The following is a 13,864-nucleotide window of genomic DNA, read 5'->3' as shown; positions in this document are numbered from 1 at the left end:
CGAGAATTTTTTTGATCCAACGAAGATGATCATCGAAATTCTCGTTGGAGATTACAATATCGTCGAGATACACAAACGCATGTGGTTCCAATTCTGGGCTGATCAGACGGTCCATTAGCCTTTGAAACGTGGCTGGAGCGTTGGTCAGTCCGTACGGCATGCGTTTAAATTGAAATAAACCTTTGCCGGGAACCACGAATGCGGTAGTCTCCTTACTGGATTCTTCCAGGGGAATCTGGAAATATGCCTGGCTCAAATCAATTGTCGAAATGTAATGCGCAGAGCGTAATTTATCCAGTATCGTGTCCATATGGGGGAAGGGATACGCGTCTTTTTTCGTGACTGCGTTTACGTCCCGATAATCGATACAAAATCGATATTTCACGTTCGGCTTCGGAATGATCACTGGGCAACTCGCCCAAGCGTTCTCGGAACGTTCTATTATCCCCTCCGCGAGCACGCCAGGTTCCGTCACAATATATATATATATATACGTAATCACGAACTCATTCTTTCTTTTTGTTTTTATTAATCATTCTTACTTTTATGTATTAGTTTACATGAAAAACACAGTTAAAAAGAAATTAGTTAAAGTTACAATTTTTTCGAAGTTAAGCTTAACGATAAGATGTATTTAAAAAAAAAAATTCCAAATTTTATAAAATTTCTACGAAGGAGATGAAGGAAAATCAGATGTCTTTTTAAGTGATGTAATTTTATTTTTAAAAAAATAGATACATTTTTTATTCCTGGTATTTCAGCCACCAGTTGTATAATTTAAATACATTCTGTAAAGCGCAATTCGTTGCATGGTTTATGCATCGCATGGTATTAGTAACATCAAGATTTTTCAAACACGCGATATCTTTGTAATCAGCATCCATGGTCCCAATAGTTACATTCACGTTTTCTATCAAGTAGATTTTTCAACCAGTCACGTTTTTGGCTTCCCTTGACATTTGCAATAGGCCATGCATCGTCGTCATCGACTATTGCCTTGTAATCAATCGTTTCGCCATACTGTATGGAACGAAACCATCTTCCCACGACAGTCCATGATGATTTGCCGCTATCCAAAAAGCACGAGATTTATCGGCTACCGATAGTGAATTCCATGGATACAGGCTTTTGAAAATGTAATGAGTGAGAACGGTTCCTTTTCTCAACACCGCCACTTCCTTTACGATAAACCTGGTTCTGTCGGTGAACCCTTGTATGTCAACAAACGTTGGTACCATCGTGACGATATCTTTGAAACTACGACACAATGCGAGGTGTCCATCTCTTACATATTACAAATATTGCTGATGCTGCAGTTTATGTGATTTTGCGTACAACGTTGGACAATGGACAGTATTCGATGACGCGATCATGCAAAATAATCTTTGCAATCAAATTCTATTCGCACATCTACGGTGACGCTCTTGATTGATTCGTTCTGTCGCGAGCAATCGATGACTACAAACGGCCCATGCAACAAAAAGTTGTCCGTGTTGCAAAGCGTTTCGTAACAGTCGTATCCGTAATATCCTTTACGAAAACGTGCATACATATCAAAAAGAATAGCATACCTGTTTCTATCAAAGTCAAGATTCAAGTCATCGTATGGATAAAAGTCAGAGTTTAGATAAAGGTTCAAGTTGGTCAATTTACATGCATCGAAGTTGCTCGCATCTTCAGACATGATATTCTTTCGACCAGTCTCCAGTGAAAAAATGACGTATCGTGGTTTTTCCAGCTGAGTCGCAGTTTTAACGGCCCACGAATGTTTTGTCGTACTTTGCAACAAATGGTACTCATACAGGTCCCACGAACGAAAACTCATGCTTAGGTATTGCCCGCTTTCTAAAATTCGCAACAACGATAGTTTATTCGTATCATTCAGTACGACGTGAGGCAGTCGCCACTGTATCTTTAATAATGCGACCACCGGTTCCAGCGTGGAATCTCCAACGATGCAATTATTGTCACTGCGCGCGCGTATAAGAATGAGTTCGTGACGACCGTTGATTACTATACGCCTGTAATCTTCGCAAAAACCCAACAGCATGTTGAGCGGTACACAAAAGTTAAAGTAACCTATCGGTATGTTTGACTGTGTGATCCATCCAGCATTCCGTAAAATTAGCGACTTGTCAAATGTTAGGGACACAAAATTTTGGACGGTGCTTGTTATTCCAACGTTTCTGTTGCGATCAATCTCCACACCATTGACTTCATATCGAATTTCATCAAACATAAAGGCGACCAATTGTTTCCAAGGTGTGCTTCCACTCCTTCCTTTGGTTTCTTTACTCTGAATCTTCCTTCAACGTATAGAAAGCTCTCGCATGGTAACGTGTATAAATCCTGGTGTTGTATAGGTATTCGTATCTCATCGTTGTGCTCAAACGTTGTGTTGGCGTATGGGTTGTATGTGTGAGTCTCAATCTTGACGATGCTGTCGTCAAAGATCGGTTCACCTCCAATGTTTAAGATATTAGTCATTTCGTACAACGAAACCCAACGATATCAGAAATTCAGCATTCGATGCAGTCAGCTTCGCAGGTGATCGAATTGTCTTTTCGCCCAATGGTTTTAGACCGCCAATGTTCGATACAGTGAGTTTAGTAGGCGATCGAATTGTTTTCTCTTTGTTTTCACGAGTCGTCTGCTCCGCTTCGTTCAATACAAGCATCTCCCACTACGGCCGTTGTCTCCGTACATGCAGTCGAACGGTGATCTGTTCCCCTCGAAAATCTAACAATTGACCGTCTAGATCCACGGCGCGAATCATCAAATCCGAAATGCTCCGTGCAGTGATCGGAAGGTAAATGATCTGTGTCGGTCTTTCCGATATCTTATATCCAGGTGGAACGGTAGGCGAAAACTTGTGTATCGTGTGCACGCTCTTGTTATTGCTGTAAGCACCAGCCGTCACGTTGCATTCAATGCGAATAATATTTACGTTCATTATATTGATTGGCGCATCCGATTCGTGCCATTTTCGCGGTTGCAGCAACCGATTCGTCGAAAACCCCAGCAACGAGTCAATAGTATTGGGTTTGGTAAAATTAATCTTGTAATCGCACTTGATTTCGCTCTTCATCATATTGTTGTTAGCTCTAAGTATCAGGGGGTTCTCCCCCTCATTACCATGCGAAAGCGATCGTTGCAAATACATGTGAATGTCATCCAGCTCGTAAGATCCTTCCGGAATAATGATTTGCTTATCATCTTTATCGTAGTAAAATTTATTATTCGACAAATTTACATTCGGTATGGTGTAATAAGTCTCAAAGTCCGTAAGACCGAGCTCGTAATCACCAATGCTCAGATCGATGGACGGAAAATAGCTTACTGCGAGAATGCTACTTTGGCCGGTGAGCGTTAACGTCAGCGACATGTTCAAACGAATACTGGAGTTAAAGCGTGCAATGACTGCCCATAAATTGATTGTCAACCGTCTGCAGAAACTGCAAACATAGCTGTCCGCAATTGCTCTGATTATAGCGCTGATAGGGCCTGTGATTATACTCGATTGCGCTATTCTTGAAATACTGTATCAGTTCCCTCGGCGGTTGAAGATTGCCAAAACTATCGAAATATATAGTGCGAGTTCTCCGTTTTGCATACGCAACCCAATGAGCACCAGGTCCCTCGAAAGTATCCAAATTTACGATTCCGCTCTCGTTCCTGTGTATCCCATCTGTTGGTAAAGTATTGCGCATAAAAATACCCCTGAAATATGGAATACGCATACGCTTTGCCAGATGCTGTAGTTGTACGTTGGTGGTTACACCTTCTTGCATTTTAATTTTGTCGTTTTTTTTTCTCTTTGGAACTCCTCGTCCGCGTTTGTACGGCGAGAGATGTACTCCGCGACCTTCCATAGCACGATTATGCCGTTGCATTTCCTGCAGCTGTTTTCACGCAGATTTGGCGTCGTTCACGGCCTTAGCCACGCCAGCAGTACCACCGGTTAACGCTCCTATAGCTGATAAAAGCGGGAAGGAGAAACGGGAGGATACCGCCACGCGTTGCTATCGGTAGAGCTCGCTCCACCTTGTTCTTCTTACTATGGCTCTTTTTCTTCTTGAACCCCATTCCAAGCTTTGTCTTAGCTTTCATCGCGATCCAAACAGCTGCAGCAATCGCCCTTTCGCCGAATGTAGCGTCCTTCACAGTTATGCGCTGGCGTGCTCGATCAGCTAAAATTCGATCTGCCTCGTGACGATTGATCAAATCTTTGTTTTGAGAGTACGCAATATCGTGTTCTCTACAAGCTGCATCCAACGGATTTATACCTCGATCGCCGCGTGCTAAACGTTTTTCCAGGCGTGTACCCGGTCCGCAAAATTGATACCCTGGTACGTGTAGCTCAGACGGTAATTTGTTTATTAGAGTATTTACAAGTCCTGCTCCTGTCCTTCTACGCATAGGTAACAATCTTTTTTCATAGGCGTTAGTCCGTCTATGTGCGTACGTTGATCTGGACGATTGTAATGCAAGAGACACCTACGATAAGACTATACTTCAGGATCAGCTCTTATATGTTTCGGTAGCTTGTCCCACACGTAATGTATGTCGCGAGTAAAACGATTCAAGTGTACAATCTTTGGTATGTATTCCAGCTGCTCCGTAGTCAAATCACACAGTGTATCACCATCGATCAGTACAAAAGTCATTGTCACACTAAGCGATACGTTTGTACGGCGCTTGTATAAATACCCGCGACATCGAAACATACGGTTTCTTTCATTTTTTACCACAGCTACGATGCGGTTCATGCGCCAATCACCTGCGATTAGAGTGACTAATGTAGACAAAAAGGCACAGTCTGAGAAAGAAGTACGCAAACATGGAAATATGCTACCGACCTCTATACGTGGTATCATCTGCGGCCCATCGAATTGCGGCAAAACGAAAGTACTGATTAGTTTGTTAGAAAGTCCGCACGGTGTTCGCTTCGAAAACGTATACGTGTACTCGAAATCATTGCAACAACCGAAATATCGATATCTAGAAAATATATTCTCGTCGATAGACGAAATTGGTTATTTTACATTTTCAAATAACAGCGACGTCGTTCCACCGAGCGAGGCACTTCCGAATTCAATTTTTATCTTTGACGACGTGGCATGCGATAAGCAAGACGCGGTAAGAGAATACTTTGCAATGGGTAGGCACTCGGACGTTGACTGTTTCTATCTTTGTCAGACATATGCGAAGATACCGAAACATCTGATACGCGACAACGCGAACCTGCTGATCATGTTCAAACAAGATGGTACAAATCTGAAGCATGTATACAGCGAGCATGTATACAGCATAGACATGTCTTTTGAGAATTTCTGCAAATTGTGTACCGCTTGCTGGCAAGAAAAATATGGATTTGTAGTGATTGACAAAGGCAGTGCTTTATGGAATGGTCGCTATAGAAAAGGATTTAATGACTTTGCAATATCATAACACGTCCACTTATCTCCGATACGTTGAGAAAGCAGTGTTCCAACATGAGCAGTAACAGCGTTGAAGATCGTGAGAGGATAGCGAAACAGATTGCAACAACGAGCGATTTGATTCGCAGAAAGTATCGTGAATTGAAAACTGGTAAAATTGACGAAGAGATTGCGTTGGAAAAACACTTTAAACCTGTTACTGAACCACTGAAGACAATTGTCAGCAACACGTTAAGAAATTATGATCTACACAATAACATAGATATCGAAAGCGAGCCATTATCCACTCCGAATATCAAGGAAACGGATAAAATACAATCAAATTTGTGGTTAAATTTCTCGAAACCGCCAAATATAAAAAAATCAAGATTAAGCAGTTTACCCAATATGAACCTGAGAGCCTCTACATCGACCTCTACACCGATTAAGACAGTACCAACAACAACAACAACAAAACGCTTATTAGCAAACGAAGATGTTTTTGAAAGTCCAAACAGCTATTTCTCGACATCTGTTCGAAGCCAATTGCAAACGCCGGAAGGCGAAGAAACAGTACGTAATCATCTAGGTCCACTGAGTCAAAAATACATCGCACCTGTATTACGCGGCGACGTAGACGTTAGTATGGATTACGTGTACGGTGTTTATCTCACCAATGATGGGCTGATGCTCGGTAACAAACATGTTGACGTGGACAATGCGGATAACATAATCATCGATGGCATACGATATTCGGGGACACCCGGCCTTTATGAACTGATATTTAAGAAAACTCCGAGTAACGACATTTACACTGAGGCTGATGAACACAAATACAGGGACATACTGCTGACAACGAGTGCGCATAAGCACAAGCACAATTCGTATGGTCACACATTAGGCAACAGAGGATACAAGTATAACCATGTAATCAAACCTTTATTGCAAGATAAAAAAGTTGGAAAAGGCATATCGTGTTCCATGAGATTAACCAAAAACACAATTGATTACGTTCACTGGAACGATCCCAACGAACTCGTAGATCGGCTTCGATTGCTCAAGGCTTCGCGTCAAGCCGGTCACAATGCGCACGATAATGAGATGCTATCAATTATCGAGGAACTTCGTGAGGCAGAATTCATTATAAATTAAGCTACACCTTGGCGATACAGTCAATTGTCATTAAAATGTCAATCAACAAGTTTGGGTCATCGATTGGAAGAATGGAATCATACTATCACTGGAATGGAGTAGTCAGAAATTATGTACGCGACAACGCTCTTTGTGTTGTTGGCACCAATTATAATGCAAAGTCGCGCAGGATTCGATGGGCAGCACCGCCTGTAGAGGATGGCGATGCTATCAACAAGCTGTACTTGCACGAAAACATGGCAGTTATAAAAAGTCGACAAGACGTATTCGACAAAAAGATGATTATGTTTCAAAATTTCGTTCAGAGCTTGAAAGATGAGCTGAATAAATTAAAGAGGGGTATTACCGAATTCCGAAATCTAATGCAGACGCATCAATAGCTGGACATTGAGACTATTTACCGACCGACATACCGATCAACAGACCGGTCAACCGACCGACATACCGATCAACAGACCGGTGAACCGACCGATTAACCGACCGACATACCGGTCAAGAGACCGATTAACCGACCGACATATCGGCCAACAGACCGGTCAACCGACCGACCAATCGTTGCGTTGAGCACCGATTTGATGTTTGATAAGACGTGTACGTCAAGTCTTTGTGTCAGTGTCGAGTCATACATGGCTGCGAAGAAAACTCCCAGTACCGAGAAACGGCGTCTCGTAACGCAAATGTGCAAAAACTTTTGTCAAAATACAACATAAATCATTATTCAATGTATTCAGTGATGAAAGCGTCAGTCATCGAGTGGTTCAATCGTACGCTCAAAAACGACATGTGGAAACTGTTTACGCTTAATGGAAGTTATAAATGGATCGACTCGCTGCAGCTACTCATCAAATTACAACGAGCGTAAGCATCGAACTATCGGCATGCGACCAATTGACGTTACACCAACAAACGCCTCGAAGCTCCTAACAACGGTATATAATCACGTAAAGATTGCCGCTCCCGCACGATTCAGAGTGGGAGATGCGGTACGTGTGGGCAAATTCAAAACAATTTTTGAAAAAGGTTATACACCTAATTGGGGTACTGAAATATTTACGATCGGCGAGGTTCAGAAAACTCATCCTGCAACGTATTTGCTGAAAGATGTTTATGGAAAACCAATTGCTGGAGGATTCTACGAACACGAGTTGCAACGCGCTGCCGACGCTGATGTATTGTGGAAAAAGTGTTACGTCGGAAAGGGAATAAGGTGTACATGAATAGTGCACACAATTCATGGATAAATAAAGATAATGTATTGTAAAAAAATTAACATTTTTTTAAATGAAATATTCAGTTTCATACATATACTAGCATTATTAGTTACAATACAGTGTTTTTTTTTATTTACAACTAAATATATACATCTATTAAAATCGAGGTGAAAATAATTTACAAAACACGTATACTGATATATCTAAAGCGGTATTTTATAATGACTCCACGGCAATGTATCCGATGAGTCGGGTACAATATACCGCTTATCGTCGTACGGACTCAGAGCGATTTTTGATTCCGCCATTGTGTATACTTTGTGCAATTTTGATCTTATACATGTCTGATTACGAATCATTTCAATTTCGTTTCGTAGGCACTGCATGTAGTCGTCGAAAGTTATCATCCTGGAAACAACGCTACTTTTTACACCTTTCGCCTTTTTCGTATCTTTTTTACCATCGACACGCAGCGCATACATTTTCGCTCTGAGTCCAACAAATTCTGTCATTATGGCCCCATTGTTTTCGTCTTTCATCAAACCGGGGACTTCTTTGTTTACAAGCGGTATATTGTAAACGTTCCTTACCGGATAATCCCTTGTATCAAAGCGATTAATATCACGTTTTATAGTATCATAAATATTCTCACATTCGATGTGGTAAATTAAACTATCCGTATCGGTATACATAACTTTACATTTATCGCCATGTGTGGGTAACATGTAATCGTGATGGAATTCATACAAACAAACCTTAGATATATTTAGTATACACATACCCACATAGATTGGTTTGTTGAACTTCACCGCAAGCTTTCGCAGTTCGATGGCGACTAAGTCTTCCGAAAACACGCTACAGCTGTGGAAATTTGGTTTTGCGATCATTGCCTCCACACCATATCTCCCTTCCCATTTTGATACTAATTTTACATCGACGTGATTGCGCACATTCTCCATAGTTTTGCCAAATACCGCATTGTTCATCAATTTATACAAATTCTTTTCAAAATCGTTTGTAGCGAGAGTTCTAAACTTTGTATTTAATTCGATGTAATCGCGGAACCACGGTGATTGTGCGAATTGGAGGACGCGGTGTATCTTTGTAATACGAATACCATGTCGCGTGCATTGCTGCAGGTTACGATAGTGGATAACGTAGCGCTGCTTATCGTATAAAGTTGCGAGCAGCTTGTCCTCTCTTTTGCCAGGTGGTTTGCCACGTGTGGGGCAGGACGGCAAGTCGCCGTGAATGTCGTGCAAACGTTGCGGATATTCTAAATCAACCTCTAGAATGTAACCCGTAGGCGAATCTGCAGCAATCGAAGACACGTCAAAGTTTGCAACGTTGTCGACCCATCGAAATTCTGCATATGGCAATGGTTGACACATTACCCACCTATACAGATTATTCACATCCAAGTACATCAAGTACGACGACGCTTTCGATGGATCGTGCGACTGCATGTATTTATTATTGGCTTTCGCGTATCTACTTGAACATTGACTTAATCCGCCGAGTATACCGCGTTCGATAAACAGGACCATGTCGATATCTGTTAGTAATTCGAAATTAACTTTTGTATGCTTCACCATGGCATCCCACGTAAAACCGGGCAGAGTGTAATAATACGCGAGATCGAGTCCGTAACTTGTTATACAGCTTTCACGAAAGTTTTCAAAAATATCGGCCAACAGCAAGACATCTGTTTTCAAATACAAATCGCTATACTCGCCCAGCGTTTGAATGGAAAACCGTGTCCACACGTTCTCGGCGTGGGCGTACTCGCTCTCCGATACTGTATCACCCGTCAAGGAACTGTAAAATGATTCGCGCGATGGCAAACATGATTGTTCCAACTTTTCGGCACAGTCAATGTACTCGTACGGAAAAACACCCTTCCGAGTCAATAATTCGAAATCTTCGATAGACAAATTTTGAAACTCGGTTCGTAAAATTCTTAATTTGCTTTTATCTAAGAAAGACGCTAATTTATCGAGACTGGTACTCAAGAATTTGTATGAATCGATGAATCTCAATTTTATACAATTTCGCGACGGTCCATTTGGATCTTCGACACTTTTTGTGAAGGAGCTGTATTTTTCTTTTGTTATCGGCAATACACTGACGGCACCCTCGAAAGCTATAGCTATTTCTTCGATAATAAAATGCGAATCGTAACCGGACAAATTATGAAACACTGTGGGAATGCAAAAAGAGTTTTTATAATTTAGATTACAATTGGAGTGCGCGGGACCTCTGTAGCGACCGGCTAGATGGCAATGATTGCGAACCCTCGTATTGTTTTCTCCAAACGGTTTTTCGCAAATGTGACAATGCGTCGCGTTACGAAATGCCTCCTGCTGTTCGCTCGTTAAATCATCCATTTGTATGTTATTTGATAAAATTGATTTAACAAAATGTGCTAAATTCTTTAATTCTTTGAAGAACCAGGAAACACAATTCGCATCACGACGACATCGGTATACCGACAAGGACGAATCGTACGCGCATTGAACATAATATGCAATACTAAATACTTTATGATGCTGATACGTGTATCTTGGCGCTCCTCGATCAGTTTTCTCTAGAATGTACTCGAGGTCGGCGTACACCACAAATGGAAGTCGCTCTTTCCGGGTGTAGTTGTTGAAGCTGAGCCACTTGCTGTCATCATCTGGTAATACGATTGCGCAATCATTCATCTTCTCGCAATCTACGGTGTGAGCTTCCAGCTTCTTACTCGAACTAAAGTAGTGCAAGCATCTGCAATAAACAAAAAAAAGACATAAATCTTTTTTTTCAGACATAGCATATTTAAAAAGAAAAAGAATTATATACATACCTATCGCAAAAGTATTTTCGATGATTACTTTTACTCAATTGTGAGCTCACGAGGCGCGATAAGTTTTGTATCCACGCGAAATGCCCCACGCCGTTTGCTCCTTCTAAATACAGCAAATTGACGTGTCTCTCCATCTTCTGTGTGGCGAGCCGTATCGGCAGAACCTTCTTCTCTTCAGTGGTGTAGACGTTGATGGAGACGTTGTTGACGTGTTCAAACTTTTTAATTTGGTTCAATGTCATTGGAAATTCGATATCCTGGATATTCAACACTGTTGAGTAATGAGGATATGCCGATGCCCGATATACGTGACTTTCGGCTGGATGCAGAGCAGCCACCACTGACCACGCGAAACATGCATTGTCGTTCGAGCATACGTTGATTACAGCTCTCTTTAGTTGTATTTCTCGTGGTAATTGTATAGTACATCCTGCATGCAACGGTATATATTTATTCACGTTAACAATTAAATTGAGTATACGCGACAGCGCCCATCCGCTATCCCGTTCTTGAAATTCTTCCAGCGATGCTAGGGTGGATTCGACGACGCGTTGCTCGTACCACTCTTCGAGATTGATCGCGCCGAAGATTTCACAGTTTTTCGTGCTGATAGTCTTGTTTGAGCGTTTATCACCCGCTACAAACTCTCCATTAAACGCGGTATTCACTTTTAGTGTCTTATGTTTCACCAATGCACCCCGTATATGCTCGAGCACAACGTCTCTCGCATCCTGAAGAAAGTTACGCGGTTCGATGTAGTGGGAATTTAAAACAGCATCGGTTAATACGCGGATCTCGAACGCAGTGTTTATTTCACGCCACAGGAGTCCAGTGCTTGAATGGCCGGCACCTTCGTACACGAAACGTCTGCGCATCGAATACTTTAGACTATCGAGACGCGCGATACGAGCGATCAACGATTGTTGAACACCGATCGATAGTCGAGGGCGTTTTTCTCGACTATGTTCCTCCAGCGACTCGAGGCACTCGTTGCATCGTTCTTCCTATGCGAGGTATTCTTCTTGCGAAGTCAATCGATCGGCCTGGTTCCACAATCGACTTTCCATTTCCAAGAGTTCTTTCATGGTTGCACTCATTTCTTCGCTGGGGCTCACTACAGAACGATTTGAATGCAGTTCAATCTGCAGCACAATTTTTATACTCTAGGTCACGTGATTTTGTCACGTGATTTTGTCACATGATTTTGTCACATGATATGCTCCTACTATGATGTCACTGCCTGCAGATTTTCATAATCCCCTCATATACCATATCGCTGTTTTCGTATGTTTTCCTGAGAACGTATATATATATATATATATTTTTGGGAATTACACCACTGATGTATCAATTCATTAGAACGACTCCGCGATGATGAGGGTCTTATTACGTATAAAAAAAATTAGATCACGCGCTACGTAAAGATGTGTATGCCAAAAATAAATGTGGATAAGAAAGTGAAATGTGTGGGGGAGGGGAGATTTGCTGTTTCAGCATTTTTTTTTTGTCCATCTAACAAAGAGTGGGGGGTGTTATATAAAAATGTCTGAACGCGTTTTTTCAATCATTGTTCGCAACATCGTTCTATCGCCTCGTATCGAAACATCAGCGATGTGGTCCAATGCTGAAATCGCTCGAGCAACGCGAGAGAATCTTCCGAACAAGGAGTTCAACCAACCATTAACAAAGAAATCGCGCACAGAGTAAGTTCTTTGACAACATATTGCAAAATATGCAGTCAAAATTCAATATCTTTTATAATTTTTTGTTTCTCTTGTCAGTGATAGCGATAATGTTCATACGGAACGTAGAGTAACACGCGTGGTACGTATACTGGGGAGGAGATATCCCCTGACGGATACATTCTACAAGTATCTCGACATCGGGGTTCGAATCGGTGGTTCCTGCGACGTAGAGTTGGCTATAGGAGACGTGGAAACGAAATTAAATTTTCTATGGATACGTGGAAAGATCTCTTACGAAAGAGGCATAACATTCTGCAGATTTGTGCTGATACATTGGGAACCTCGAGCGAGCCGATAAACATTAATGATGTAACAGTTAAACTCCGACAACTAAACGACGTAAAACTCGCAAACCTCTCAAATTCTACCGTCTCTATGTTCATGAGTGAAAAAACCGTACAAAAGTTGTTCGCTTTCGAATATTGTATCGATCACATGTACAGTTGGCTGTCTGAAAATTTGTACCTGGTAGAATCTAAGTACAAGAAGTTTATTGAAATAAGGATTATGCAAAGGCAATTGTTGAACATGAAAATTTTGAGCGTCATTCATTGATTGACTCTGAATTGTTAGCATTAGGTTTAGATGTAATGCTGGAATACAGTTATCGATAAAAAAGAAATAGCTTGGATATATGTGTCTTTCTTTCTAGCGCATTTCCTCCCATATCTTATTCTCATCCGGTGTAATGATTCCCTCGCACGTTCTCTAGTATTCTCATCATCAAAAGAATGATGTCACCTCTACCGTTTCTTTAATATCTAGTCCTTGAAAAATTGTATCGCGCAAATAAAAGATTTGCTGCCGGATTATAATTTGCAAACTTTGCGTTTTTGGATCTTCTGCTCTGCGCGCGAAGGGGACGGTGTCTCCTCCCGTACGGCGTGCGCGCTTACCTCCCGCGAAGACGACGAGCACGGTTTCCCCCTCCCTTACAGCGTGCGCGCTTACCTCCCGCGAAGACGAAGAGGATGATTTCCCCCTCCCTTACGCGCTTATTTCATTACATGTAAAATTTGCGGTTTTCTTTCTTACCGATCACTGATAATTACCGACCGGTGGCTTAGAACCGGCTTAGCTATACTACTAGAGTGTCGTTGAATTAGTGTAAGAAGCGGAAATGGAAGGTAGCTGAGAAAATTCTGAACCACAATTTCCTTTGCGGATAGTGCTTCGTTTTCGTTAATATTCGACACCATTCGAAATTTTTGCACACAAAATCGTAGTTCAGCATCGTCTCAGCTATCCCCAAAATTAAATATTATCAAACTTGGTTTAACTTTCTGTTCGAGGAACAAAAAATATGACATTAATTATTGCTATTACTATATCCGCTTTAGACATCATATTCCTTAACACTATTCAATATCGCCGCCCCCACCAAAATACTATTCCAAACCTATTCATACAGTATTTCCATGTGGAGAGTTTATACATTAGCAGTAATCAATATGGCCGCCACTCCCCTCCAAAAAAGCCCCAAATCTACTC

At 41.5% G+C, this 13,864-nt stretch overlaps 2 protein-coding genes across 2 annotated transcripts; one reads left to right on the top strand and one right to left on the bottom strand.

Moving 5' to 3' along the window:
- Window positions 1-7,647: 7,647 nt before the first annotated feature.
- Window positions 7,648-10,870, bottom strand: LOC128879938 (uncharacterized). The gene is made up of 4 exons (XM_054129514.1): window positions 10,629-10,870; window positions 10,078-10,549; window positions 8,565-9,681; window positions 7,648-7,652 (listed from the first exon to the last, which is right to left on the bottom strand). Exons 1-4 carry the CDS (start codon window positions 10,868-10,870, stop codon window positions 7,648-7,650), a joined length of 1,836 nt encoding a protein of 611 aa, XP_053985489.1.
- A 1,369-nt stretch (window positions 10,871-12,239) lies between these two features.
- On the top strand, window positions 12,240-12,928 carry LOC128879937 (uncharacterized). Its single transcript, XM_054129512.1, has 3 exons — window positions 12,240-12,331; window positions 12,398-12,645; window positions 12,690-12,928. The coding sequence occupies exons 1-3, from the start codon at window positions 12,240-12,242 to the stop codon at window positions 12,926-12,928; spliced, it is 579 nt and encodes a 192-aa protein (XP_053985487.1).
- The last annotated feature ends 936 nt before the right edge of the window (window positions 12,929-13,864 follow it).

The sequence above is a fragment of the Hylaeus volcanicus genome, chromosome 7 (assembly GCF_026283585.1).
Source record: "Hylaeus volcanicus isolate JK05 chromosome 7, UHH_iyHylVolc1.0_haploid, whole genome shotgun sequence".
Taxonomy (NCBI): Eukaryota; Metazoa; Arthropoda; class Insecta; order Hymenoptera; family Colletidae; genus Hylaeus; species Hylaeus volcanicus.
The sequence above is the reverse complement of the archived record's forward strand: the minus strand, read 5'-3'. Positions and strand labels throughout refer to the sequence as shown.